The sequence below is a fragment of the Neovison vison genome, chromosome 2 (genome assembly GCF_020171115.1).
Source record: "Neovison vison isolate M4711 chromosome 2, ASM_NN_V1, whole genome shotgun sequence".
Lineage (NCBI taxonomy): Eukaryota > Metazoa > Chordata > Mammalia > Carnivora > Mustelidae > Neogale > Neogale vison.
The window spans coordinates 81,049,960-81,076,061 of NC_058092.1; the positions used below are offsets into that span (position 1 = coordinate 81,049,960).

At 46.6% G+C, this 26,102-nt stretch overlaps 1 protein-coding gene across 2 annotated transcripts in view; it reads left to right on the forward strand.

Moving 5' to 3' along the window:
• The window catches only part of SLC44A3 (solute carrier family 44 member 3), a 100,485-nt gene that overhangs the window by 31,030 nt on the left and 43,353 nt on the right, over positions 1–26,102 (forward strand). For both annotated transcript variants that reach the window (XM_044238722.1, XM_044238723.1), the window contains 4 exons: positions 411–500; positions 1,760–1,884; positions 6,285–6,471; positions 16,343–16,508. In XM_044238722.1, coding sequence (XP_044094657.1) covers positions 411–500; positions 1,760–1,884; positions 6,285–6,471; positions 16,343–16,508 — 568 coding nt within the window. The remainder of the gene's footprint in view (positions 1–410; positions 501–1,759; positions 1,885–6,284; positions 6,472–16,342; positions 16,509–26,102) is intronic.

Below are 26,102 nucleotides of genomic sequence, written 5' to 3' on the forward strand. Positions count from 1 at the left end.
TGAAATTGGGCTCCGTGCTCAGCAGGGAGTCTGCTTGTCCTTCTCCCTCTCCCTCATACCCTCTGGTCATGTTCTCTCTCTTTCTCTCTCAAATAAATAAATAAATTCTTTTTTAAAAAAGCATTTTGGATATTTGGGAATAAGGCCTAATTAGCAAATTAAAAAAAAATTTTTTAATTCAAGAAAAATGCTAGGGCTTCAGAAACTGGCTTATTGTAGCAGATGGAACTTGTGTATGCTTCAGACACCCTGAGTGTGTCTTGTTATTTTCGTTTAGTAGATGTCTAAGATATTTAGACATTGAAGGAATACCTCAGCCTGCCATCTTCTGGGAGTCCTAATAGCCCTCCCATCATCACCTTCACACCCTGATTGCTGTTGGGGTTTATAGGTTCTGCTTGATTTTTCAGCCTTGTCTTTAGCCATGATGGTCACCTTCCGATTCATCACTACCCTTCTGGTTCACATTTTCATCGCACTGATTATCGTGGGACTGTTGTGTAAGTATTTCTTCTTGATGGATTTCTTTTGTATTGAATGAAAAGCCTTTCCATTAAGCATGAAACTTAAAAGTTGACATTCCTGAGCTATATCGGTTTGAGAAAATCTCTTATCCAAGCCTGCCATCTTACATACGAGAAAGCTCAAAACCAGAGAGAAGGGACTTGCTTGTGTCACGCAGATAATAGCCAAGTTGAGGCCGGTCTGTGGTCTCTGCTGCTCTCTGCTGCCGTAGAGATGGGCCTGCCAGTCCAGAAATCCTGGCAGCCATACCATTAATAGATGAATCCAAGGCTTGTTGGAAAGAATGCCTGCTTTTCCAGAAAGTCTTCTGAACTTTCCCATCAGCCATTAATGTGTAGGTCCCCATGCAGAAGCTCCCACAGTCTAAAAAGATTCAGGCCCTGAGCTGGGGCACAGTCCCAAAGACCCTCCCCTGTACCTGCTGGTTCCCCTTTTGTTGCCAGAATGTGGGTCCATCTAGGGGTTGTCAGGAAAGGGGGTCTGAGAGGTAGGGGAATGCAGGAAGTTCAAGGCGGTAGCTGTTTACCAACTGACATGAGATACTGGAACTTTTAATAATTGGTATGACTGTAGGGTTTCAGTCCCCTGAATTATCAGCTCTGCCCTCAGTTGCTTAGAGCCCTACAGCTCACAGGTACATGGTGCGCCTTGCTGGAGGACAGTCACAGTAGCCCATGATGGATCCTTTCCCACCTGGGACAAGTAAAGACCAATATGACCTTCCTCTAGTCACTGTAGGGGTGTTGTAGGTGGCGGGTAGTGCTTAAACGGAGGGCATGTGCAAGGTCAGGCTATCCACCCAGACTTGGAGTGCCACACTGACATGGCGGTTCCTACGGGGGTCAGCACCAGGGGAGCTCATCAGGCAGTTTAGACTTTGGACTTTAACCGTGTCCCCCCACTGCTCTGCCCATGCACTTTCCGCTCTGCTCACACCCATACCCGGTCTGCAGGCTGGGCTGACAGGATGCACCTGTGTTTGGAATCCCCGCCTGGTGCCTCCCAAAGACAGGCAGCCACTCTGGGCCGGTTGGGGGGAGGGGGGTCTTTGGGGAGTTACCCTGGCCAGCTCCTCTAGAGGGTCAGTTGTCACACATAAAGCCCAGGGCCTGTGGTACCCAATGCCTGAGCCAGGCTACCCCATGTGTGGTCCACATGCTGGGGGGGGGGAGTGGGGGGAGGCCGGTTACACCCACATGGGTGTGCTGAGTTGCCCTGGTGTTTTGCTTTTTAGTTGTCTGCGGTGTCTTATGGTGGCTGTATTACGACTATACCCATGACCTCAGCATAGAACTGGACACAGAAAGGGAAAATATGAAGTGTTTGCTGGGGTTTGCTCTTGTATCTACAGTAATCACGGTAAGAAATGCCCTTCCAGCAGGAGAACAAGTAGCCTGCTAGAACTCTGAGATCCAAATAATTAGATTGTAACCAAGAACAACTAGAATTTGGGTGTTGTTGTTTTTTTTTTTTTTAACCTCAGAGTATGCATATATAATAGTATAGTGAATGTACATACATGTTTAGAGCATTGTCTTTTTTATTTGCAATACTCCCATAGGACTAAATCAAAACCTTCCAAAAAAAAAAAAAAAGGAAAAAAGGTCTTACCTTCTTCCCAAGTCATTTCTGCCAGTTCTCAGAGGCTAAAGTGTTACTTGTGCCGATTCATTTTCCTTGAGCACAGTAGAACCTTTTTTGCCCCCAAGTGGCAGTAAGGTGGACCCTGGAGGGGTTGGGAGGGACAGACTTACGACAGTTCCTGTTTCCTGTTTGTGAGGAGCCTCCCCCTTCCAGTCTGTGGGTGCTCTGCCCCCTCCAGGGTGTGGCGGCTCCCACTGCCCTTGAACACAGAGAGCCCTTTATTTCCACACCCGCTGGCCACTGGGTGATTTTGGTGTTCAGACAACCCGCCTCCCCTGTGAATGCCCTAGTTGAAAACCAGCAAACAGAATGTTGAGGCAGCAGATACCGGTGGTCAGGGAGGAGAGAGCTTAGAAAATCATTCGGGTCACTCTCGGGGGGGGGGGGGTGGTGGCAGGCATTAAACGTGCTAGAATTGCAAGACCCTGGAGGGGGGCTGGGCTGATTTTCGGCCACCACAGCCATCCTCACGGCCCTTGCTGGCATGTTGCCTACTCACCATTTGTGGATGGGCAACAGCTAAGGTTTCCACAGCCCTTTAATTCTTCGGCAGGCGCAGACTCTCTCAGCGACCCAGTTCTCTGCTAAGGAGAGCCTTCGGCTCCCATAGTCAGTAGTCTCCGCATTTTCTCCTTTCTAGTGAGGTTTCTGGTTTGTGTTCTTCACATGGAATGCATCTCAGGGAGCAAGCGTCTGACTAAGGAAAGTTCCTAGTTTGTCCTTCCCCAGGGAGGGGACTAGGCCCATAGCTGCTGCAGGGCCTTTGAAGGAAGCTGGAGGAGAAATGACCCCCTGGACCCCAGGCCAAGGCTGGAGCTGTTGGGCAGGGGGAGTGGGTGAGGGGGACAGCCTGCCCTCTCCCTTTGCCCTCCACAGGCTTGCTTTGTCTCCACACACTGAATTTAATGGCCACCCGGACTCCAGAGTCAGGGGTGGCCTCTCTTCACTGAGCATGAGGTGAACGAGAAGGAAGGCTGTGAAGGCAGAGAGGCTGTTCTCACTGTGTCTGTGAGGACTTTTCAGGGGCTGGGACAGAGGGGAGAAGCAAAGCACAGCTCCCAGACCATTCACATAGTACATTTGTCACTGCTGCTTACTGAGTTCCTGCCAAGGCTGCTCACTGGCTGGGCAAGTCCTCACAAGACTCACAAGACCTCACAAGACTCTAGATTGTCCATTGCCATTTCCCAAGCCGCTCTCATGCACTGGGTCCTGCGCTAGGCAACAGTTAGCAAGTTACCTGCCCCCTGATGAGATGAATTAGCAAGCAAGCAACAGCATGACATGATGCCTGGGGAAAGACTCTAGCCTTTGCAGTATCAGGTGGGTGTTCAGACCCATGGCCCACTACCCACTGTGTCACCTCACAGAATGGCTTGGCCATAGGCCTGGGTCTCCTCATCTGTCAAATGGGAATATTCCTGCAAGGTTCCATGGACTTCCCTCCTCCCTAGGGAGCATCTGCCACAGAAGCTCAGCATTCCTGTGGAGAGCCACCCGCAATGCTCCTGCCTGGAGACCTGGGGCTGGGAAAGTGGGGCTGGCTATAGGCAAGGGGATAACCCCGCCTGAGAAAAGCACTCTTCACCTGCTGCTTCCCCTGCCAGCCTGGCTTGGCTCCCACAGGACCCCGGCACAAGGTGAGAGAAGGAGGACAGGGAACATCATATTATGTCCTCTAGTCAGGGACCACTTCCTGTCCCCAGGGCTGGTGTCCTAAGAGAAAGAGGAGTTAGCCGCTGCCCCTCTTCTCCCTCACTCTACCTTTCTTACCCATTATCTATATTGTTTCACAGAAAGCACTAGCGGTGATGGAGAAAAGAGGGTGAACGGCATTAAACACACATGTCAGGGCATCAGCTTAGGAGCACAAGCTGAAAGGCAGCTCCCAGAGGCTTCGAGCCCAGAATTGTGAAGTCAAGACATGACCCCCAAGGTGCCTCAGGCCTGCTGCCCAGCCCAGCCTCACTCGCACCCCCAGCACCATCCCCATTAGGTAATGCTGATCCCTGCAGAGACTGGGGAGAAGGTCAGGTTAGCATTGACTCTACACTTCTAAAGAACATCCTTGCAGTGTCCTTAAGTGTGTGAAAGGATTTTTGTATGCATGCATATAACTTGTAAAACACACATGCATTTAAATACACATATGTGTATTTGGCTAGAAGCCAAGATTATTTACCTAGAGATGGTATCATTTTGCTTCATGAAAATTTTAAGTAAAACCAAGGAAAGGTCCCTCTTTCTTGCTGATAGTAGTAGCCTTCAAAAATGCAAAGTTGGAAATGCCTACTTCGCCTTTATGTCTTGGGGTGACCAGACATGTTCAGCTGGGGCAGGAGGCCCTTCTCCCAGTTCTGGGAGCTGTTTTAGTTTATCCGCCTTCCTTCAACTTTCTTGCATGGACTGTGAGATCCTTCGGGTCAGGAATGCCTCAGACCAGCTGGGAGAGAAAGGGTATCTTGGGCTAAAGGAATGGCACACATGGGGTCACATGGACACAAGAAAGACCCGTGGGAGGTTCTCTTGGTAGAAGCCCAAGAGGCAGATACGGGGAGTGGCCATGCCAGGAAGGTCCTGAACTGGGATGACGATGACTTTGATCTTGACCCAGAAGCACGGATAACTGTTGAGGGATTTTGAGCTGGGAAACAACATCATTGACTCTACCCTTTCAGAGATCACTTTAGCTGTAGGTTAGAGGAGGGAAGAGGGAAGGGGCCGGAGCCAAGGGGATTAAAACAGAGGCCAATGAGGCAGTTATTAGGGCACAGATGGTTGAGGATAGCACTTGAGCTGTGATCACCTGTGGATCACAGACTGAGGGATCTAGGAAACTGAACACAGATAACTGGGATTGTGCTGGGCACCAGGGAGGGCTCTGCTCTTAGGGAGCTTAACCTAATGGGAAATTCAGACAAGTAAACATTTGCAGTAGAAAATGCTGAGTGCTACAGTTGGGGTAAGTTTGGGATAATATGGAAACACACAATAGAGGAAACTTACCTATTCTTGGAGAGTCCAGGAAAATTATGGCCACTGGAATTGGGAATCTAGAAGAAAGGAGATTTTTGTGTGAAGATAATGAATTTGGCTCAGGACAAGTTGAATTTTAGACATTGTAGGATATTCACGGCCTGCCCAGGAACTGATGCTTACTCACCTAGTACCCAGAGAGGGGTGAGGCCGGAGGTGGTTCTTCTTCTTCATTTTTGTTTTTGTTTTTTTAAATTTATTTGAGAGAGAGAGAGAGCATGAGCCAGGGGATGGGGGGTGGGGGTGGGGCCAAAAGGAAAGGGAGAAGCATACTCCCCGCTGAGCTGGGAGCCTGATGCAGGGCTCGATCTCAGGACCCTGAGACAATGACTTGAATCAAAGGCAGGTGTTTAACCAACTGAGCCACTGAGGCACCCCAAGGCTGGGGGTTCTTGTTGGAAATGAAGGTTCTCAACCTCTGAGAAACAACAACTGAAGAAGTGGAAGAGCCAGAAGAAAGCAATCACAGAAGTGAAGGGAGAAGAAAGTTTTAAGAAAAGAGGAATGGACAGAGACTTGCATGCTGTACTCTGGGTTAGGGTGTGAAAGTGTGGATGGCAGGGGGAGACTGGTCTGTGCAGAAGCTTGCCTGTGAAGGGGAGATGGCCCGTGGCTGGACTGGGGTGTGGGGATGAATTTAATACGAAATTTACATGGAGGGAAACTAAAACCAAGAGAGAAGGCACAGAGGGTTGCTTGGAGACAATCACTGCCCTTTCCCCTTATACTTGCATTCCTTGCCTTTTGCAGTCCTTGAGCATTCTCTGGGTCTCTTAGGTATTGTGGGGAGGAGATGAGGGACAGAAGAGGGTTCTCTGATCCTAGAGGACCTTATGTGTATTTTCTCTTGCTCTCTGACCAAATCTCAAGTTCCCTTAGGGCCTGGGCTGTTCACTGTTAGACTAGCACATAGTAGATGCTGAATTAGGATTTGAACATTTTTCTGTTCCATTATAGTAAGAATAGTGAGTAGCTAAAGAGCTGTTTGCTGAGATATCAGTGAAATATGCAGGTCTACTTGAAGTTCTTCTCAGTTCTTCATTATTTTGAGTCATTTATTCTAACCCCTTTCTCACCAGGTAGTTCTGCTCGGCTTGATTTTTGTCCTCAGAAAGAGAATAAAACTGACAGTTGAACTTTTCCAAGTCATAAATAAGGCCATCAGCAACTCTCCTTTCCTGCTGTTCCAACCACTGTGGACTTTTGCCATCCTCATTTCCTTTTGGGTCTTCTGGATGGCTGTGCTGCTGAGCCTGGGGACCGCAGGTAAGAGCTCTGGGTTCCGTCACCTTGGAGTTGGGCTTGGAAGACCCCGGTATTTTGGAGCCATTGGCCTGTTTTTATAGGGACCATGGAACTAGAGGTGGCTGATGACAACGGTGATGGTGCCAGGGGCTCTGTCATGAAGGAAAATCCTTTTCCTCTTCTACACTGGCTTTCAAGAAACTGGGTTTGTTTCAAGAGAGAATAAATTCGGTGGGGACTGAAAGAGCTTTCGGAAAACCTACAATATGGGGCCCCTGGGTGGCTCAGTTGGTTAAGCAGCTGCCTTTGGCTCGGGTCATGATCCCAGGGTCCTGGGATTGAGCCCCACATCGGGCTCTCTGCTCAGCAGGGAGCCTGCTTCCCCCTCTCTCTCTGCCTGCCTCTCTGCCTACTTGTGATCTCTGTCTATCCAATGAATGAATAAAATCTTTAAAAAAAAAAAAAAGTCTACAGTATGAACAAAAGTCTCTAGAAAGAAGAATTCAGATTTTATCCACGGCAGTTTGCCAGCTTCTCTCACCTCAGACGATCAGTACCCTAACGGGAGTACCAAAGAATAAGTTGCTTTCTGAGACCATTGCAGACGGGTAAGAACCACAGCAGATGGCAAGTCAACAAGGCTAATAGGATTCCTTATTGTTTTATCCAAGTTTACATCCGGTCAGATCTGTAAGAGCAACTGCTGTGTGGTAGATTCTCTTCCCTCTCTCTGGAGTCAGCTGACCCTTCAAGATGGTCAATCAGTAGGATCCCTGGGAGGCATAGCCCCTACTTCCGGCTCCAGAGACACTGTGGGAGCACTCTCTCCTGTCCACTAGAAGTTCTCGGCAGACCTACAGTGAACTCAGAATAATTATCCAGGATGAACCAGGACTGTAATCAGTCAGGATGAGGTGTGTCTGGGAGTCAGAGAAGATTCAGCCAACCAGCGGCTTAAATATAGTATGAGGTCATTTCTCTCACATAAATGAAGTCCCCAAGGAGGAGCCCCATGCCAGCATGGTCCTCTAGAGATGGAGGGCCTGGGTGCGTGTGTTCGACTTCATCTCAGCACCTTGTGGCTGACCTCCTCTCCCACTTGCTTCTATCTGGTAGCTGAAATGGACACTCAGGATCCAACCGAATCCTACACCAGGCATTGGGTAGGTGGCAGGGAGAAAGGTGAGTGTCCCCTCCCTTGCTCAGCCCTCCTTGAAGTCATGACAGCACGTTCACCTCCACCTGACCAGCGAGGGCCTCATGACACAGCAGCACCTTCCTGAGAGGGAGGACCAGCGAGGGGGTTTCATTAGCAGTTAAAAAATTAGAGGTTCTACTGCCAAGAAAAAGCGAGAACAGATGTTGTGGGACAGTTGGAAGTCTCAGCTAAAACAACACTGAACAGCTCTATTTTGCTCCCTTGAAGCCATTTCGGTCGCAGTCAGTAAGGAGGGCAGTGGCCTTGGGACGTGTGGGAGCACAAGCATTTGTTGAACAGTGCCCAATTCAAGGCTGCGTGCCAGAAGCTTTCTTATGTTCTCTGCTTTAAGCATAGCAGTGCCCCTCATCCTGTGTTTGTTCCAAGCAAGAGAATGGAGGCTCTGCGTGTGCACTCTGTGGAAGGTCACCCCATGAGGAAGTGCGAGGCTCTCTCTGGTTCCAGAACCCTGGGGTGGAGCCTACGTGCACTCCACCATCTCACATCCCCCGTGTCTGGGAGACAGAGGGGGCCGCCTCAGTTGTCTGTCAAGTCAGAGCAGTGCTGTGGCCACAGTAGCTGGTTGGCGGATGTGGCCTGGGCACAGTGTTGTGTTTGGGGTCTGTGGTTACAACAGGAAAGGGCCGGAGGTCACAGCCAGGGTAGGCTGGGAGTGATGGGTGGCGGCGGGTGGCGGGAATGGCGCACAGGGTGGTGGACAGTGGTATTGGAACACTTGCCCTGAAGAATCCCCAGAGAAAGGGTGAAGTCATGGAAGTTATGACTCAGGACCAGGGAAGGACCTTCCATCCTCCTCCAGCCCCTGGGGCATAGCCGCCCCTCCCATCCTTGTGGGCTGTGAGTCTGGCTGAAGGACTGTGCTTAGCCCACCATACTTGGGAGCAGGGCCCATTCATTTGTTCTTGCCTTTTACTTCACAAATGTTAGGGGAACACTGTGGGGCCGAGGCCCTGGGCAAGACACTGGGGAGGAATGGTGTCCTCTCCTAACAGCACTTAAGAGTCCAGCAGGACAGACTGACGATGAAATGTGTGCTCTTAGTGAAGGTTGATGAATGTCATGATAGGAGAATTTGGGGGAGCTCCTAGAGCATGGGAACGGGGCTCCACCCTGCTTTGGGAGTCAGGGAAGGCTTCTCAGAGGATGAACTAGAAATTGCCAGATCAGAAGATAACAGAAAGAAGCCGAGGGGGATTCATTAGGGGTCTCAAGCAAACCCAGGAGAGGCCCTGATCACAGACAACAAGGAGAGAGCCAGTCCTGGGAGTTGGGGATACAGGTGGGGAGGAACACATCCCAAGGCTGCCTCAGGGGTGAGTGGCCAGTGGGGTATCCCTTTAGTTCCCTATTGGGCCCAAGTTGTGCCCGGGGCCCCAGGGCATGAGATAGCATCTGCCTCAGAGCTGTGAGCAGGAGAGGCAGGAAGACAGGTAGGGGATTCTGTGGGGCCAAAGGTAGCACAGCATTCTGGAGCCGTCTGGGAGGTCAGGTACTAAAGTGTGGCCATTCTCTGTCAGTGGACGGAGGAAACCAGGCCAGAGGGTGAGGGACAGAAGGGCAGGAAGGAAAACCAGGTGCCTGGGACCTGACGTAGGCATGCATGCTAGCAGACCTTCCACTTTATAGGAGAGGAAGTATCGCAGAGACCTATGGTCTTCCCTCCTTCCTGGCTCGGGCATCCTAAACACCAGACTGGCTGTTCCCTCCAGCCACCTGACTCTCCTTTCCACTCACCTGTGGGCCAACTCAGGTGCACAGAACTCCTTTGTTTCCAAAGAACTTTTCACTCCATGCCAGAGCCACCGCTCTGGGTCTGGGCAGGTCGCTTCTTGGCTTCATGTCATTTTGACCTTCAGGAGACATCCCAGCTGCACTTTGTGGGAGATTGGGAGCTGCGGTCTGAGCTTGTGAAAAGAAGCCACTGGGTGATCAGAGGGATTGTCTCCCCTCATGTCCCCTCAGGGAATTATAGAATCTTCCAGTTGTCCAGCTGGTACCCAGTGTGGCTGCAGAGGTGGGGAGTGTCCTCAGTGGATAATAGTTGGGAGCTTTTTATCATGTCAGGTGGCTGAATGAACTGGTATTTTGGGGCACCTGGGTGGCTCAGTCAGTTAAGCGTCTGCCTTCGGCTCAGGTCTTGATCCCAGCGTCCTGGGATCAAGCCCTGCCCTGGACTCCCCCCTGCTCAGCTGGGAGCCTGCTTCTCCCTTTTCTCTGACTGCTGCTCCCCCTCTTGTGCTCACTCCCTCTGTCAAAAGCATAAATAAAATCTTAAAAAAAAGAAGAAGAAGAAGAAGAAGAAGAAGAAGAAGAAAGAAACTAAAATCTTAATGTATAAAAAGGAAAATAAAAATTCAGGAAGAAGTGAACTTGGGTGGTTTTTGCCCTGATGAGCTATTTCTCTAGAGGCTTTAAATCAGTCTCTGAGGTAGTTAACAAATTCTGGCTTATCTGGGGATCATTTCAGGAGACCGTATCAAGGCCCTGCACCTGTGACACTGATTAGCCATTAGAAACTGTCTGCCACCAGCCATGTGACAATGACTACTAAAATCCAGTGGGGAAAAGTGAAACTGTCATAACCTTGGGAAGCCAGCAGGTGCAGGTGGCAGGTTGGAAGGAGCCCACGTGGGCTCAGGACACCATTCGGGTGGTCTGGAAACCCCAGAGTCAACAGTGGAGGAAGCCCGTCTTGGCGGGGGTGTCACTTCCTCTCCTGGTGTGCTGCGATTAGAAAGGTCATCACAGGGATGCAGTGGGGCCAAGGGCCATACCTGGAATCAAGGGACCCAGGATCTCGGCTGGGTCTGGCCTTCCTTGTACATTAATCCTCTGTGCTTCCCTTTTCCCATTTTGGCAATGGAAACTTTACAGGGATATGAGGAGGCTGAGATGGTGCCAGAGCTTTGCTTTGCAAATAAGGGCCTATATATGTTCATTATGTTGGGAATTCCTGTCAGCTAGAGTATCTGGTACCAAGCTTCAGCTTTACTCTCTGCCCTGCCTAGCATATTTGAGAACACAGTTTCAAAGAAAATTGTCTTTTTTAAGTTCCTAGAGATCTAGAAGATAAAGTCTCCTAGCAGCCCAGACCTGTCCTAGGAACAGGTAGAGGGAGCTTGCACAAAAGAGATTTTAAACAGTCCCTGCTTTTTTTGAAGTTTATGGGCCCTTTGGGAGGGTGCAAAAGAAAACAGTCTGCAGGGACATTCGTGCCTTTGCACCTGCTATGACTTCATCTGGAAACATCTCTTCACAACCCGCACCCCACTCTCTACCCCCAAACTGCTTGAAAATCTAGTCATTCTCCAAGAATGGTTGTAAGCATTGCAGTTCTTAGAAATCTATCTGTAAGTTCGCCAGGCATACTTAGTATTGCTTCTTCATTTACCTTGCATTTTTTATACTCTTCATTCTTTCAACAGCTCTCCATTGCAGTCCTGGGAACTAGAGATACAGGGCAGAACCCCTAGTGAGTGGGCAGAGAGGGAATAAGTAAATATTTGTATGTCAGATGGTGGAGTCCTAGAAAGAACAATAATGCAAGACAATGACTCGTGTGCTCCATCCCCCTGGAGTATGCACATCTTGAGGGTAGGAGCCATGTCTTTTTCTTTCTGGGTCTTTTGCCCCAGTGTGCAGCCCCTCAATGAGTTCAGTGAGTGTATCCTGAATCAGTAGGTGAGTTCGCAGCAGCTCTGTATTAAATGAGACGTATACTTAGAAAGAATTTGGTAAATTACAGATTCAATGACAGTGAGATTTTCTTCTCTTTTTCCTTCATCTTCATGCTGTCAGAGCAGAAGCTGAGCCAGTGGGAGACATAGGCAAGAACGGATGTCAGGAGGACACTTGAGCCAGCTTGCTGGAAGAGGACAGTGCGCAGAATGTACTAGAAAGTTGAGCCCTTCCAAGTTGGACCTGCTTCCTTTGGGAAGTTATCCCCACTGGCTGGACTGCCTTCCTTGAGAAACTGCCATGTATATGATCATGAGTATCACCTCGTTCTTTTGAAATGCTTTAAAGCTTGTTTATAATATCTGAACATATGGCTAGCTTCATGATGAGTTTCCCCCTGTTTGTATTGATCATATCCTGAAGATCATCTCCGGTCTCTATAGTAAGATATATTAGGGATATAGACTATATAGGAGATATATTTATTAGATTTATTGAGGAAGGTTGATTCATTCATTCATTTGTTCATTCAGTAAATATTTATGGAACATTATGGAACAATCTGAGGTGGGATGTCATTCCAGTTTTAAGCAGAATAGTACATGACCTGACTTATATTGTAACAGCAGTCATCCAGGGAAGAGATGGTGCTGGCATAATAATGGGCAAGGTGGGACAGACCAGATTCCCTGGCTGTTCTGAAGGATTTCCTGATACATTAGCGGAGGGTGTGAAGGTTGGAGATTTAGAAATGACGCTGAGGAATGGGAGAATGAGGCTGCCGTCCGCCAAGACGGGCAAGACTCTGAGAGGAGCATGTTAGGAGACATCATATCGGCCTTGATCGTGTTAACCGAGACAGCTTTCTGGCAGCCAGCTGGAGATGTCAAGTGGGCGGTTAGCTGTTTGAGTCTGAAGTTTCTGGAGAGGTCCCAGCTAGAAAGCCACATTTGGGAATTTGGGAGCATTTTAGAAATGGTCTTTAAAACCATGAGGGTAGAATGAGTGCAGGGAGAAGAGTGAAATCCAAGGGCTTTCTTGGGCGGTTCTTTAGGGACCTTCAGCGGTGAACGATCCAGGAGCTGAGGAGGAAAACAAATGAAGCTAACCAGGAGCAGCCGGTGGGCTGGAGGATAGAAAGTATGCAGTGTTGGAGTGTGGGGGAAGGGCTTCAGGGATATGGGAGTGGCCTACAGTGTGTCAAGCTAAGGCTAAGCGAGATAAGACCCAAGGGATTGAGGATGGATCACTGAATTTCATAACAAAACTGCTTCAGGGAAGTTCGGAGGTCAGGGGAGGTCAGGGGCGGATCGTGATGGGAGTGGGTTTAAGGGAAAGAGGGAGAAAAGAATAGAAATGAGTAAGCAGGCACCATCTTGAGGAATTCGGCCATGAAGAGGAACAGAGGGGCACCTGGCTGGCTCAGAAGAGTGAGCAATGCTTGATCTTGGAGTCATGAGTTTGAGCCCCACCTTGGGTACAGAGATTATTTTAAAATAAATAAATAAACTTTAAAAAACCTGAAAGAGGAACAGAGAAATGGCAAGGAAGCTGGAGAAATAGAGCCAGGAGAAGGTTTGGTTTTCGTTTTGTTTTTTAAAGATGAGAGATGGTTAATGATTTCATTAGGAGGTACATTTGAATAAAGGAAGCAGGGAGGGGAATCGCTGAAGAGCTGTCATCAGTAGATGAGGAGATCCAGAGGAAGGGTTAGCCTTGGGATCACGGACAGTGTATCCCATTAAGTGGGGGTCAGGCTATGGGCTCTTGCTGACAGCAAGTAGATGTTGGAGGTAGGCCCCAGCAGAGGTTTTCTGATTGCTCCTCTTTCCTCAGAGAAACCAGAAGTAAGATCATTGACAGAGAGTGACAATGGTCCGGGGTGGGGGTGGGGGGTGGAACCCTTAGAGTTCAAGGAGGACTTACAAACAGTCCAGAAGAAGGGGAGATGAGTAGACAAATAAAGCAACATGTGAGTTCCTGATAGTCACTCAGATGGTATCTTCTTTCTGATTTTTTGTTTGCGTCTTTCATATTCCCTCCATTAATGGCTAATGTCCAGCATCATTCCGACATGGAGTAGATGCTTAATAAATATTGTTAACTCCACAGCTGGAATTCTCTCTACCTATCCTTCGGTTATAGCTAACCCTGTATCATACTCACTCTTCCCAGGGTCTTAGCCACTTAATCCTCGTAACAGCTGCATGTGTGGCACTCGGGGTCCCCAAGGACGCAAGGAGTTGGTGTTAGTGTCTTCAGATTGCAGATAGCGGAGGGTTACGAAGATGTTACGAAGTCCCATAACCTGCCCGAGGCTGGTCAGCCATTAGGGGTCAGTGCCGAGATAAGAATCTCACCCTGTGGGACTCAAGCCCAAGGCTGTAACTACTGCCTCAGGGTTTGTCTTGTCCACCCTCTTCATCTGGACAATGAGAGAGCAGAGGCCCAGGTTGCTTATCACATGTGTCAAAAGCTGAGACTGAAACCAAGTCCTCTCCGAGTTCAGTGCCCCTTGCACCATCATCCCTGTGATCCTCATAGTTTGGGATCTATCTGAAGTCCAGTTCCCCTTAACACAAGAGCGATCGCTCTAGTGTCAACAGTCCTCCACAAAGCTGCCGGTCCTGATGGAGGGCTCTTGCCTGCACTGACACTGCCATCCAGGAGAGGGCAGTCTTGCAAGCATTTACGCGCCTGCCCCACCCACAGGCAGTAACCACGGTTTCCTAGGCTTTCAGCCTGAAGCCTGAGCCGCCTGATTTTTCAGAGATTGTTTGCTGTAAAGCAGAGGTTTTTGAGCAGTAGGTCTGTCCCCGCCAAGTGGCATTTGGCAGTGTCTGGAGGCCTTTGGGGCTGTCCTAAGTGGAGGGGGGGAAGGAGGTTGCTCCTGGCATTTGTGGGCAGAGGCCAGGATGAATGCTAAACATCCCACAAGGCACAGGGCAGTGCCCCCAACCCCAACGAGGAATTATCTGCACCAAAATGTGAATTGGTTTGTTGAGAAACCCTGCCCTAAAGGAAAGTCTCAAAACAGCCTGATACGGCTGAAACAGAGGAACAAAGAAGGTGGCGGAGACAAAGATACTCTAAAACAGCAGTGACCAGAATAACATAAGGGTTCTGCTTCTCTGGAAAATGCTGAGGGGTGGACAGCTTGTATGAATCTGGCTTACCACTTTGGCCACTCTCCAGTCGTTATAGCCATCAGTGTGCCGAGCCGGAATGTGTGAGCGTGCCCCTGATGGTGCAGGGCAGCCACAAAGAGAGACCACCCCCCACCCTTAGCAGCCAGGGCTCCGTATTTACCTTTCATCTGTCAAAGCAAGCATGCCTCCTGTTCTGTGGCAACATTCTCCACCCCGAACCATGTGTGACGTTTTAGGCCTGTGCTTGCGAAACTGCTGTCTCTCCCCAGGACCTGACCTTGCGGGAAGTAGAATGTGCTTGTGGACTGGCCCTAGTCACTTCTGACCTTCCATAAAGTGATTCTCCAAGTCTCCCCCGACCTGATGTACCTCAGTGCGTGCATTAGTGGTGAGGGGCTCACCTCCTTTAGCGCGGGGAATGCTTTTCTAAAACACACCCATTTTGGAAAAGCATAAACATTTCTCAGTGCCATACCTGAAACAGAGATTGCCTCCCAGGCAGGAAGAGCCCGGTGCTCAATAAAATATTAACTTCTCTGTAAATCCGGCTGCTCCAGTGTTTCTCACAATGTGACTCTTGTTCAGCAGAACGCAGGGCCTAAGGCCCGAAGGCCAGCCTCCATCCATGGAATCCGGTTGCTTCACATCACTATTACCTTCTCCCACTTCCTCCACAGAGACCCTCTTGTGAATGTCTCTAGACACAGGAATTATGAACCTAAAACCAGTTTATAGCTAAGAAAGAAAATATGAAACAGTCCTTAAATGTCATTCAGGTAGTAGGTTTGCTAAAGACGGAAGTGCCCATCTTCTGACTTGTGATAGTTTTAGGATTGTAGTTAGTATAGTTACAATAATTTTAAATACATAGTAGGAGAAACATCTGGAAATCACGCCGAGCCACGGAGCTGGGATTTGGATTTACTAAATCCAACCTGAATGGAATTGAATTGCAGAGCTTATTTGGGGCCTTCCTCAGATGAGGGCAAATCAAACGGACTGGCCATGTAAATGGCAGAGCCCAGTTGGGGTGACCCTCCTGGCCTGGTTTACTCCAGTATTGAGCTCCTGAAATTTAATAAAATCATTATCACATACGGAGTGAACTTTCTATAGACCAGGCCCTATATTAAGCATTTACCGTGTAATCTCATTCAAACCCACTAGCAGGAAATGGGTATTATACCTAAGGAGACTAACTAGCTTACCCAGCTCAGGCTGAGATACAAACCTACGTTAACACTGAGACCCAGTAGGTATTTTAAATGTGCTAGAAGAGTTTGCCCTTGAAATGAACTCTGAAATGAATCCCTTAGAAATAAATGGAGAGTCTTGTCTCATTTATAAACTCTAAATTTGGGGGGTAGCAGGGTTCTAGGATATAATCCTAGCAGCTATGGTCCTAATAACAAGGTTTTTTTAATCACAAAGTGGTGTGGTAGAAAAACCATAGATGTTAGGATCTAGTGTGTCAGAGTTTATCTTCTCCTTCCACTGATCATGAACAGGTGAGACTTTATGAAAGTTCCTGGGCTCTTCCAAACCTCAGTGTTCCTAACTGCAGAGTGGGATGAGTGTTAGAGTATAGGTCAAGTGTCTGGCAAATTGCCTACCCATTAGTCATTATGCATATGGTTATTGCTAGTACTCAGAAGTTAAACCTGTGTCCCACTTTTCTGTGTGTGCTATGAAGAGCTCAAATGAGGTTGGATACTTCCAACTTTACTCTGGTATCTTTGTGTCTAGGGAATGCTAACAGCCAGCCACCGAGAAGAGTGGCCTAGTAAACCATCTCACGTGCTTTGGCAAACACTGGGATAAAGCATATTTGCGTTTTAAACTTTAGGAGCTGCACGGGTTATTGAAGGTGGCCAAGTGGAATATCAGCCTCTCGTAGGCATTCGGTACATGTGGTGGTACCATTTAATTGGCCTCATCTGGACCAGCGAATTCATCCTCACGTGCCAGCACATGATGGTAGCCGGGGCACTGGTCACTTGCTATTTCAACAGGTAGGTCTAACGGGTGACTGCCCTTGACTTGTCTACGTGCTTCATGTCAGATATCACGAAAAGTACTTTGGAGTTTTAAAAGGGATTGGCAGGCATCAAAGACGCAGGTCAAATTTGGACCAGGATGCTTGTTTGGTAGTGAAAAGAAATATTATACTTCAAATCTGTCGCATTTCCAAGCTCTTTCGCCTTAAGCTAGAAAATTCAGAGGGAAGCAAAACAGTCGTAATCCTACTGCTTAGAATTGAAAGACATCTGAAAGGAAAGTTTGACTTACGTAAATATCCGTTCTTATTGACTTCAAACCTAAGAAAATTACTGAACTGTTTGGAACACGCTGCAGTAAGTTCTGTGAGCATTCTTTTATCCTATGTAAAATGGGGGAAATGTTTTCTTAGAAAATAATTTTAAAGCCTAAGGAAATTGTAGGCAACTATAAATACAATTCGTGTTCATCTTGTTAAGTACTAGTGAATTAATTACTTTCTTCTTTGTTCAGCGTGATACTTATTTAAGTGTTTTTACCCCATTACCTCATCAAAATAATTGAGGACACACACACCCCCGAACTTTTTACCTCGTTTGTGTGTTGTGTGTGTGTGTGACTCTCCACAGGGCAAAGATAAAACCACAGGCAAACTGAACAGGCCAGGACAATGATAGGGTTGGACTGAGGACAGGAAGTTTATTCCCGATAGGGCTGATCCTCCTCTGATCTCAGACCAAATGAGCAGATAAGCATGAATATTCGTGGGGGTAAGAAAGTCAAGCAGGGATGATTCATCCCAAGGAGCAATTACCTCCCGACAATAAGGAGCGCTGTGGGTTTTAATACAGGGGTGCTGTTTGGGAGCCCTCATCATTAGAGACTGTGGGATGGACACCAGGCCTATAGGCCTTGGCTTTGAGAACCTCTGAGCCGCTAGAGGTGGGTGGCATGTGCTGCTTGCTCCTGAGTACGGGAACAAAGATTATTCTAACTGTGTTGGCCAGCAGGTGACACCTGTCTGACAGTAGTGATTTTTGTGTTACCTTAGAATCACAAAACCGAAGCATTTTCAGCGGGGGCTTTTGGTTTGGACTTCTAGTGAGTGTCTACCTGGACTTCTAATCCCTCTTCCTACTCCAGCTCCCCTCCCCGCAAACCATGAAAGAATGAAGGAGGCATAAACGTACAGGGACAGTAGGAAATGATAGAGAAAAGAAATATCAACCAAATGCTGGAAGCTGAAGAGAGGATGGATGAGTAGCAACTGAGCCGACTAGACAAACCTGATCAGGCTCGCCTGTGTGTGTTGGCTGGGAGAAGAGGTGAAAGGGAGACAGGCTGATCTGAGTGAAAAAAAAAAAAAATCCTAGATGGGCAGGAATTCAAGTGTAAAATGCACTTTTGAAGGTTAGTTATAGGTCTTCCTAAGGAACAGTTAAGCCCCTTCTCCAAACAGCAGGAGACAGGATCTTTGCTTTCTGGAGGGGTAAACCAGAAAGGGTCCAGACTTGGGTATCTGGCACAGCTGAGGCTGGGGTTAAGGCTCTGTACTGAAAGAAGAGGACATAAGTAAAAGCCTAAAGACTGAATAGTGAGGACCCCCACGGCCACCATTAAAGGGTATTCCGTGTTTCAGCTCCTAGGATGTTGATAGCCCGGTTGATATCCCCTGGCAAGAGATTAGGTGATTCTTTGGAGAAATTACCAACCCAAAGTAAAGACCCGTAGATAATGCCATATGGTGGGGGAGGGGTCCCTGAATGAAATGATTCCCTGACTGAACGGACAATGAAACTCACCAGGCAAATGTCACCCCTCATACAGAGCCGCCAGTTCACGCCATACTTAATTCACGCTATAGCTCCTCAGTCTTAAATAAGAATTGATAGCCATGATGATTCAACATTCACAGATAACCTCTAGTAAAGCAAACGACTGAAATGAACAAAACAAGCAAAGGGAATTTAGGGAAAAGAAAGACAATTCAGACAGCAGAAGAAAACTACAAAAAAAAAATCAAAAAACAAAATAGAAAAACCTCTAATATCCTCAGAACAAAGAAATACTGCATCCATTAAATAAGTACAAAAAAAGAAAAAAGATCTCTTAGTCATTAAAAATGTGATTGCAAAAGTGGAATTTTTCTTCTGAAGGATTAAAATATAAAAGTGAAGAATTTTTCCAGAAGGTAGAGCAAAAAGACAAAAAGATGGAAAATAAAGAAAGGATTAAAAAGTTAAAGGCTGCATTTTGGAGACTGAACATCTGACTAATATGAGTTCTAGAAATAGAGAACAAAGGAAAGAGAAAGGAGGAAGTTATCAAAGAAAATTTCCCAGAGCAAGAGGACATGAGTAAAGGGAAGATCCCAGAAGCTTCTAAGGGAAAATTAGATCACAGGCAAAGGATCTAAAACTAGAATAGGGTCTGATATCCAACAGCAGCTCTTAAAAAGGAAGACAATGGAGCAAACTTTTCAAAGTTCTAAAGAGATTATTTTCAGAACTAGAACTCTATACCTGTTCATGCTATCAGTCAAGGGTAAAAGAGAATAAAGTCATGTTCAAGATCGCAACATCCCAAAATATTTTGCTCCCCATCTCCTTTCTTAGGAAGGGTAGTCTCGGAAATGAATGAGTAAGCCAGGTAGGAAACTAGGAGTTTCAGGAAATGCGATCCAACAGAGTAAAGAAGAACAGGGAGTTCCCAGAAGGGTAGCTATGAAGCGGGTATAAAAAACACCCAGGCCAAGGAGGAGCAGAAGAGCAGTGGGCTCCCAGAGGCATGTCTCCAAGGGAAAAAAAGAAAAAGGAAACTAAGAGAATGCCAGATATGTTTGAGCAAGTAGAAAAAATATTTACACTTTGGTGAAGTATTTGATAAAGCCCTAGAGAAACCAAGCAAATAAAAAATGTGAAACAGTTACTAACTTCAGGAAAACCCAAAAGTTGTATAGGAAAGGAACTGTAATCAGAACATACTACTTGGTTTATACTCCAACAAAAATAAATAAATACATAATTTTTTTAAAAGAAAATACTACTTGGATCATTGCGAATGTTACTAATGTACTGATATTGTAAACACTAAACATTGACAGAAACATACTCCGTGGTAAAGGATTGAAAGTTTTTCCTCCAAGATCAGGAGCAAGACAAGAATGCCTGCTCTCACCACTCCTGTTCAGTATAGTACTAGGAGTCCTGGCCAGAGCAAGACAAAGAAAGAAAAAGTATCCGAATCAGAGAGGAAGACGTAAAATGTCCTTGTTTGCAGATGATACGAACTTACAAATAGAAAAAGCCTAAAACCTCCGCTAAAAACTATTAAAACTAATCAGTGGATTCAGTAAAGTTGCAGGATACAAAATCAACATACCAAAAACAGTTGCATTTCTAGAACAACAAAATCTGAAAAATAAGTCCCATTCACAATAGCATCAAGAACAATAAAATACTTAGGAATAAATTTTCCCATTTCACAGGTTGACTTTCATTTTGTGGGTTGGTTTTTTTTTTTTTTTTTGGTTTTTTGGTTTTGGTTTGGTTTTTGGGGGGGGGTTTGGTTTGTTTTTACTGTGCAGAGCTTTTTATTATCACTTATTAATTTTTGCGTTTGTGGCTGTGCTTTTATTTCATATTCAAAAAATTATTGCCAAGGCCAATGTCAAGGAGCTTTTTCCCTATGTTATCTTTAGTTTAATGGTTTCAGTTCCTATGGTTCAGTCTTTAAACCACTCCAAATTAATTTTTGTGAGTAGTGTAAGATACGGGTGTAATTTCATTCTTCTGTATGTAGTTATTCAGTTTTCCCAAAACCATTTATTAATGGACTATTCTTTTCCCTTTCTGGGCTCTTGATTCTGTTCCACCAATCTATATGTCATTTTTATGCCAGTGCCGCACTGTTTTGATTACTACCCCTTTGCAGCATAATTCAGTGTGATGCCTCCAGCTGGTTCTTCTTTCTCGTGACTGATTTGGCTATTTAGGATCTTTTCTAATACCGCACAAATTTTTTAAACTGCCTTTTCTTTTTCTGTGAAAAATGTCATTGGAATTTTGATGGGCAGTGCATTGAATCTATATATGGTGTTGATAGTATGGCTGTTTTAATAATATGAATTCTTTGGTTCATGAACACAAAATATCTATTTGTCTTCTTCAGTTTCTTTCATCAAAGTCTTGTAGTTTCAAGGGTATAGATTGTTCAGCTCCTCTGCACAGTAAAAAACAAAACAAAACAAAACAAAATGAGAGGCAATCTATAAAATGGAAAAAAATATTTGCACATCATATATCTCATAAGAAGTTAATATCCAAACTATATAAAGAACTCATATAATTCGATAACGACAAAAACTCCACTAAAGGGGTGCTTGGGTGGCTCACTGATGCAGTGTCTTGCTCTAAATTTTGGCCTATGTAATGATCCCAGAGTCATGAGATCAAGCTCCAGACTGAACTCCACACTTGTGGAGCCTGCTTAAGATTCCCTTCTCCCTCTCCTACTGTCTCTCTACTCCATATCCCACTCATGCATGCTCTGTTTTTCTCTCTTTCTAAAAAATAAATAGGGGCACCTAGGTGGCTTAGGTAAGCATCTGACTTCAGCTCAGGTCATGATCTGAAGGTCCTGGGATCGAGCCCTGATCCCAGTCAGTGGGGGTTTGCCTATCCCTCTGACCTCAGCCCACGCATGCTCTCCCTCTGTCTCTCTCAAATAAATAACATCTTTAAAGGGGTGCCCGAGTGGCTTGGGCAGTTGGTTTCATCTCAGGTCTCAATCTCAGGCTCATATAGAGCCCAGCGTCAGGCTCCTCACTCAGCACGGAGTCTGCTTGAGATTTTCTGCCTCTCCTTCTTTCCCTCTGCACTTCCCACTCACTTACATGAGCACGCTCTTCCTCTCTTTCTAAAATAAAATCTTTCCAAAAAAGGAAACAAGAAATGTACAGATTTAATACATAAATAAATAAAGTTTACCTCTTAAGAAAAAATCCAGTTAAAAAATGGGCAGAGGAATAACATACATTATCTTTCCAAAGAAGACATACAGTGCTCGCTTCAGCAGCACATATACCAAAGAAGACATACAAATAACCAAGAGGTACATGAAAAGGTGTTCAGCATCACTCATCATCAGGGAAATGCAAATCAAAACCACAAGGAGATATCATCTCACACCTGTTAGATGGATGTCATCAAAAGACAAGAGATAACAAGTGTTGGCAGGGGTGTGGAGAAGAGAGAACCCCTGTGCACTGTAGGTGGGAATGCAAACTGGTGCAGTCACTATGGAAAACAGTATGGAGCTTCCTCAAAAAGTTAAAAATAGAACTACCTTATGATCCAGCAATCCCACTTCTAGGTATATATCCAAAGGAAATGAAAATAGGATCTCAAAGAGATATTTGCACTCCCATGTTTATTGCAACATTATTCACAATGCCAAGTTATGGAAACAACCCACATGTTGATCAGGTATCAAACAGATGACTAAATAAAGAAGATGTGGTACACACACACACACACACACACAATGGCATTTTAATCATCCATGAGAAAGAAGAAAATCTTGCCGTTTGTGAAAATGTGGATGGACCATGAGAGCATTGTGCTAAGCGAAATAAGTCAGAGAAAGATAAATACTGTAATATGCAGAATGTAAAAAAGCGAAAATGGTAGAAACTTAGCAACAGTAGAGTGGCAACTAATAGGGCTTGGGGTTGCAGCTGTGGGAAATGGCCTGATGCTGGTTAGAGGGTACAGACTTCAAGTTAGCATGAATAAGTTCTAGGGATCTAATGTCCCGCATGGTGATGGTGGTTAATAAGACTGTATCATATACTTGGCAGTTGCTGAGAGAGTAGAACATAAATGCTCTTACCACAATAAAGAAATGTAATTCTGTGACGTAAGGGAGGTGTTAGCTAGTGCTGTGGTGGTAACCATTTTGCAATATATCAGATCAACACATCATACACCTTAAACTTACAGAATGTCTTATGTCAATTATATCTCAATAAAGCAGAGGAAAAACTCTAAAAACTTCAATATAAATCTATTGAGAAGAAGGAGAGAATGGGAAAATGTTTAGGTTGTATAAGATAAACAATTGACAGACATGTTTCAAAGTGAGAAGTCGGACGCCTGGGTTGCTCAGCCAGTTGAGTGTCTGACTCTCGGTTTTGGCTCAGTCATGATCTCAGGGTCGAGAGATGAAGCCCCACACTGGCCTCTGGCTGCTTGTGGAACCTGCTTGGGATTCTCTCTCTCCCTTTTCTTCTGCCCCTCCCCACCACCTCTAAAAAAAAAGAGTGAGAATTCAGTAGACAATATCAGAAGGAGGAAAAAACACACGGCAGAAAGAACACGTAATTTGGAAGTGTGAGGGAAGTTACAGAAGAAATAGCTAACGTATGACCTCTAGGGAAAGAAAATGAGCAGTGGGAAAGCAAACTCCTGTCTTCTCTCGTTAGCCTCGTGCTATTTGACTTAAGATATTTACATACCACTTTGATAAAAACAAAATGTATGTCGACTAACTTAGAGCACTATTTCTTTATTAAGGAGTTCTGCTTTCTTTTTTACATGGTGCCAAATTTTGGAAACCTTAAGGTTTTTCCTCGTCCCAAGGCTGACAAGATCTCGTGTTCTGGCCTGCACTCCGGGGGTGGGGGTGGGGGTTAGCCTGCCTGCGTTCATCTTTGTCATGGATGTAAGCATCGTGAGAGCTGAAGACGTCACACAGAGACCATCAAGCATCAGGATACAGCGACCTGTAAAATTTCTCTTTTACAACCATTCACTTGAAGAGGGGTCCACAGAGAGCCGTAAAGATGTGGCTAGGGCTGGTGAGAGGAAGGAACTAGAACCGTTCAACTCGGAGAAGGGACGCTTGAGGCATGACTTCATCATCGATTTCAGATATTCCAGAGATGGTTTCCAGCTGCTCTCGACTGGCTGAGAAGGCAGCGAGGGGATTGGGTGAATAGCCGAGCCTGTGGGATTTAGGCGGGAGACAGATGGGTTTCCTAACCCTAGCCAGCGTCACCGGGGACGGCTACAGAATCCTGTTCTTCGTAATAAAGACAATCTCCTTTTTCTGGAGGGTTGGAAAGATGGACCGTACGGTGATGCTGCTGAAAGAAACTTCAGGAAAGGGTGGTCTCTTCGGGGACCACACAGCACCCGTTTGCTGGGGACTGGATTTATACAGGTGGCCGTCCCTCCCGTTCAGGCTGGTCCTTGTCCAGGAGCCTCTGCACAGAGTTACACCCTCATACTGTTGCTGAGTCCTCAGCCCTTGGCCGGAGCCACCTGCCGCTGACACTTGCCTCTGGGATGCTGAAGTTGCTTGCTGGGCCTGATACCGTGTTGTCCGAGTGACGAGTGGTTGTCGCACAACCCTAGTGGGCTGTGACCCAGAGCCGCCACAGGACTCAGATGGAGGGGACAGTTAGAGCCTCTGCTTGGCGCCTTGAGTTGCTGTGGTGTCCTGGGGCTCCGGCTTCCACAGGACAGCCACAAGTTTAAAAGGAAGGGGACACCGGTTCCCAGGGCCGGGCGGGGGACGCATCCTACAGTCACCTACTCTCTCGCTCCCCCAGGTCTTCCTTATGCCACTGCCACAGAAGCGGGGTGGAAGGTGCTGCACACGCAGTATGGCCTGGGGACACAGGCAGACCTGCCGGAAAGCCCCGGCTTCCTCAGCTCAGCCCCAGGTTGCCTGACACGCCCAGCGCTGCATTGCCCTCCCGCAAGCCAGTTCTCAGAATACCGTGAAATCCAGAGATGAGTAACATTTTAAGCTTCATCGGATATAATCAGGTCGTCTTCCTGAGGGCAGGTTCTGCTGCTTGTGAAGGAGGCAGAGATGAAGGTCGTGGCCACAAACACAGCCGGGGAGGCATGGCAGGACGATGTTACCTTTGAACACGGAGAAAGGTCTAAGAAGAGAAGGCGGAGGCCTCAGAGACACTGTACTTGTTTTACCCTTTTCTGTAGGATGGTTTCTAATGGGGGGCAGGTCGGGGAGGGTGTATTTAATGCCTCCTGTCTCCACGAGCCAGCCTGAGTTGGAAGGGCCTTCTTTTTAAGTTGTTTCTGTCATCACATGATAACCCAACTTCTGGAACTGAGGCATTCTCTTCCGGCCAAGCCCCGGAGAGCCTGGAGTGACAACCAGAGTGGGTCACAGACGACGGCAGTCACGCTGCTGCCCGAAATGGTTGGTCCCCTCCCAGGGAAATGTTCTCAGAACGTGGATGCTGAAGCCGAGACTTCAACACCCGGAAGACCAGACCCCAGAGCCCCCCTCACGGTGGCCTGTGAATCACTTGTTTCCTCACCAGATGGAAAGCAGGTGCTGTCCTCTTTTCCCTGTATCCTCCCGACGCTCTAATAAGTTCTAAGGCACGTAAATCTCCTAAATGGAAAAGTAAACATTCTTCCTTTAAAAAAAAAAAAAAAAGCTGAGGAAAGGGAAAAACCATGTCAGAGTTTCCTGGCCGATACCACTGTTCTAGTTTATCAGACCAGCATGAATTCATATCAGCAATAGTTTCCTGGTATTTCCTATTTTCAGTAATACTGAGTTGAAACACACATCATCCTTTTCGTGGGGCGACTGGATCACGGGTTCTCTCCTCCCCATAGGACTTTCGGGTTCTCCTTTCCTTCCTGGATGATTTCGGTAACAGCAAAATACAGCCCTTTTGCCAGCTCTTGAGACATTTCTGGCCACATTCCGTTTTCTCCCTCAAAACCTAGGCTCTTGTCAGAACCTTAATTCATAGTGACTTATTAGCAACCAGAGCGCGTTGTAGCATAATCCATTATGAAGTAACCAAGCTTCACTTGAATCAGAGGTGGCTTCTCGGAAAGGGCCCCATTTTCTAGAACTGGCACCAGCAGGAATTGAGAGGGCCAGGGAAGGGGTGGCGCTGGCCCTCCCTCCTTTGTGTTATCTTTCAAGTTTGGGGTAGGGTGAAGGCCGTGCCCATTCTGTTCTTTTTCACTTTTTGTTTCCCCTCGGCTTGGGAAACTGGCTTTTGCGTTCTTGGTTGCTGTGTCATGACACGTTCCACAAATGATTTACACTGAAGTGACCTTTAAAGAACAGAGTAGAAATCAGCTGGATTTTAGGAGCCTTGAGCTATGCGGGAGCTGGAACTTTCTGTCCCTTTCACGTCAAGCTGGAGCTCACTGGTGTCCCTGTGGCTGCCCTTCCTGGTCACATGATTTGGTGGTGATTTTAATCACCAAGCCAATGCTGGCAATTTTTACATATGTAACGTAGACCCTGGGAATGATTATATAATTAAACTTCCGAAAGGGAAAATGAGATTAAGAGAAAACTTACAGGATTTGGGGGAGGGGAGGCATGGTAAAGAGGGAAGCTTGTTTATTTTCATTCCTCAGTATTTTTTTTTTAATTTTCCTTTTTGTTTGTTTGTAGCATTGAGTGGCATGACAAGAAGTCAGTCCAAGAAATAATTTAACCTTCGCTACCAATGAGTATGAAAGTTTTGCCAAATGCTTATTGCGTTACTGCTTATTGCATTTATAAATCATCACTGTTGATAATTTGAACCAGAGAAG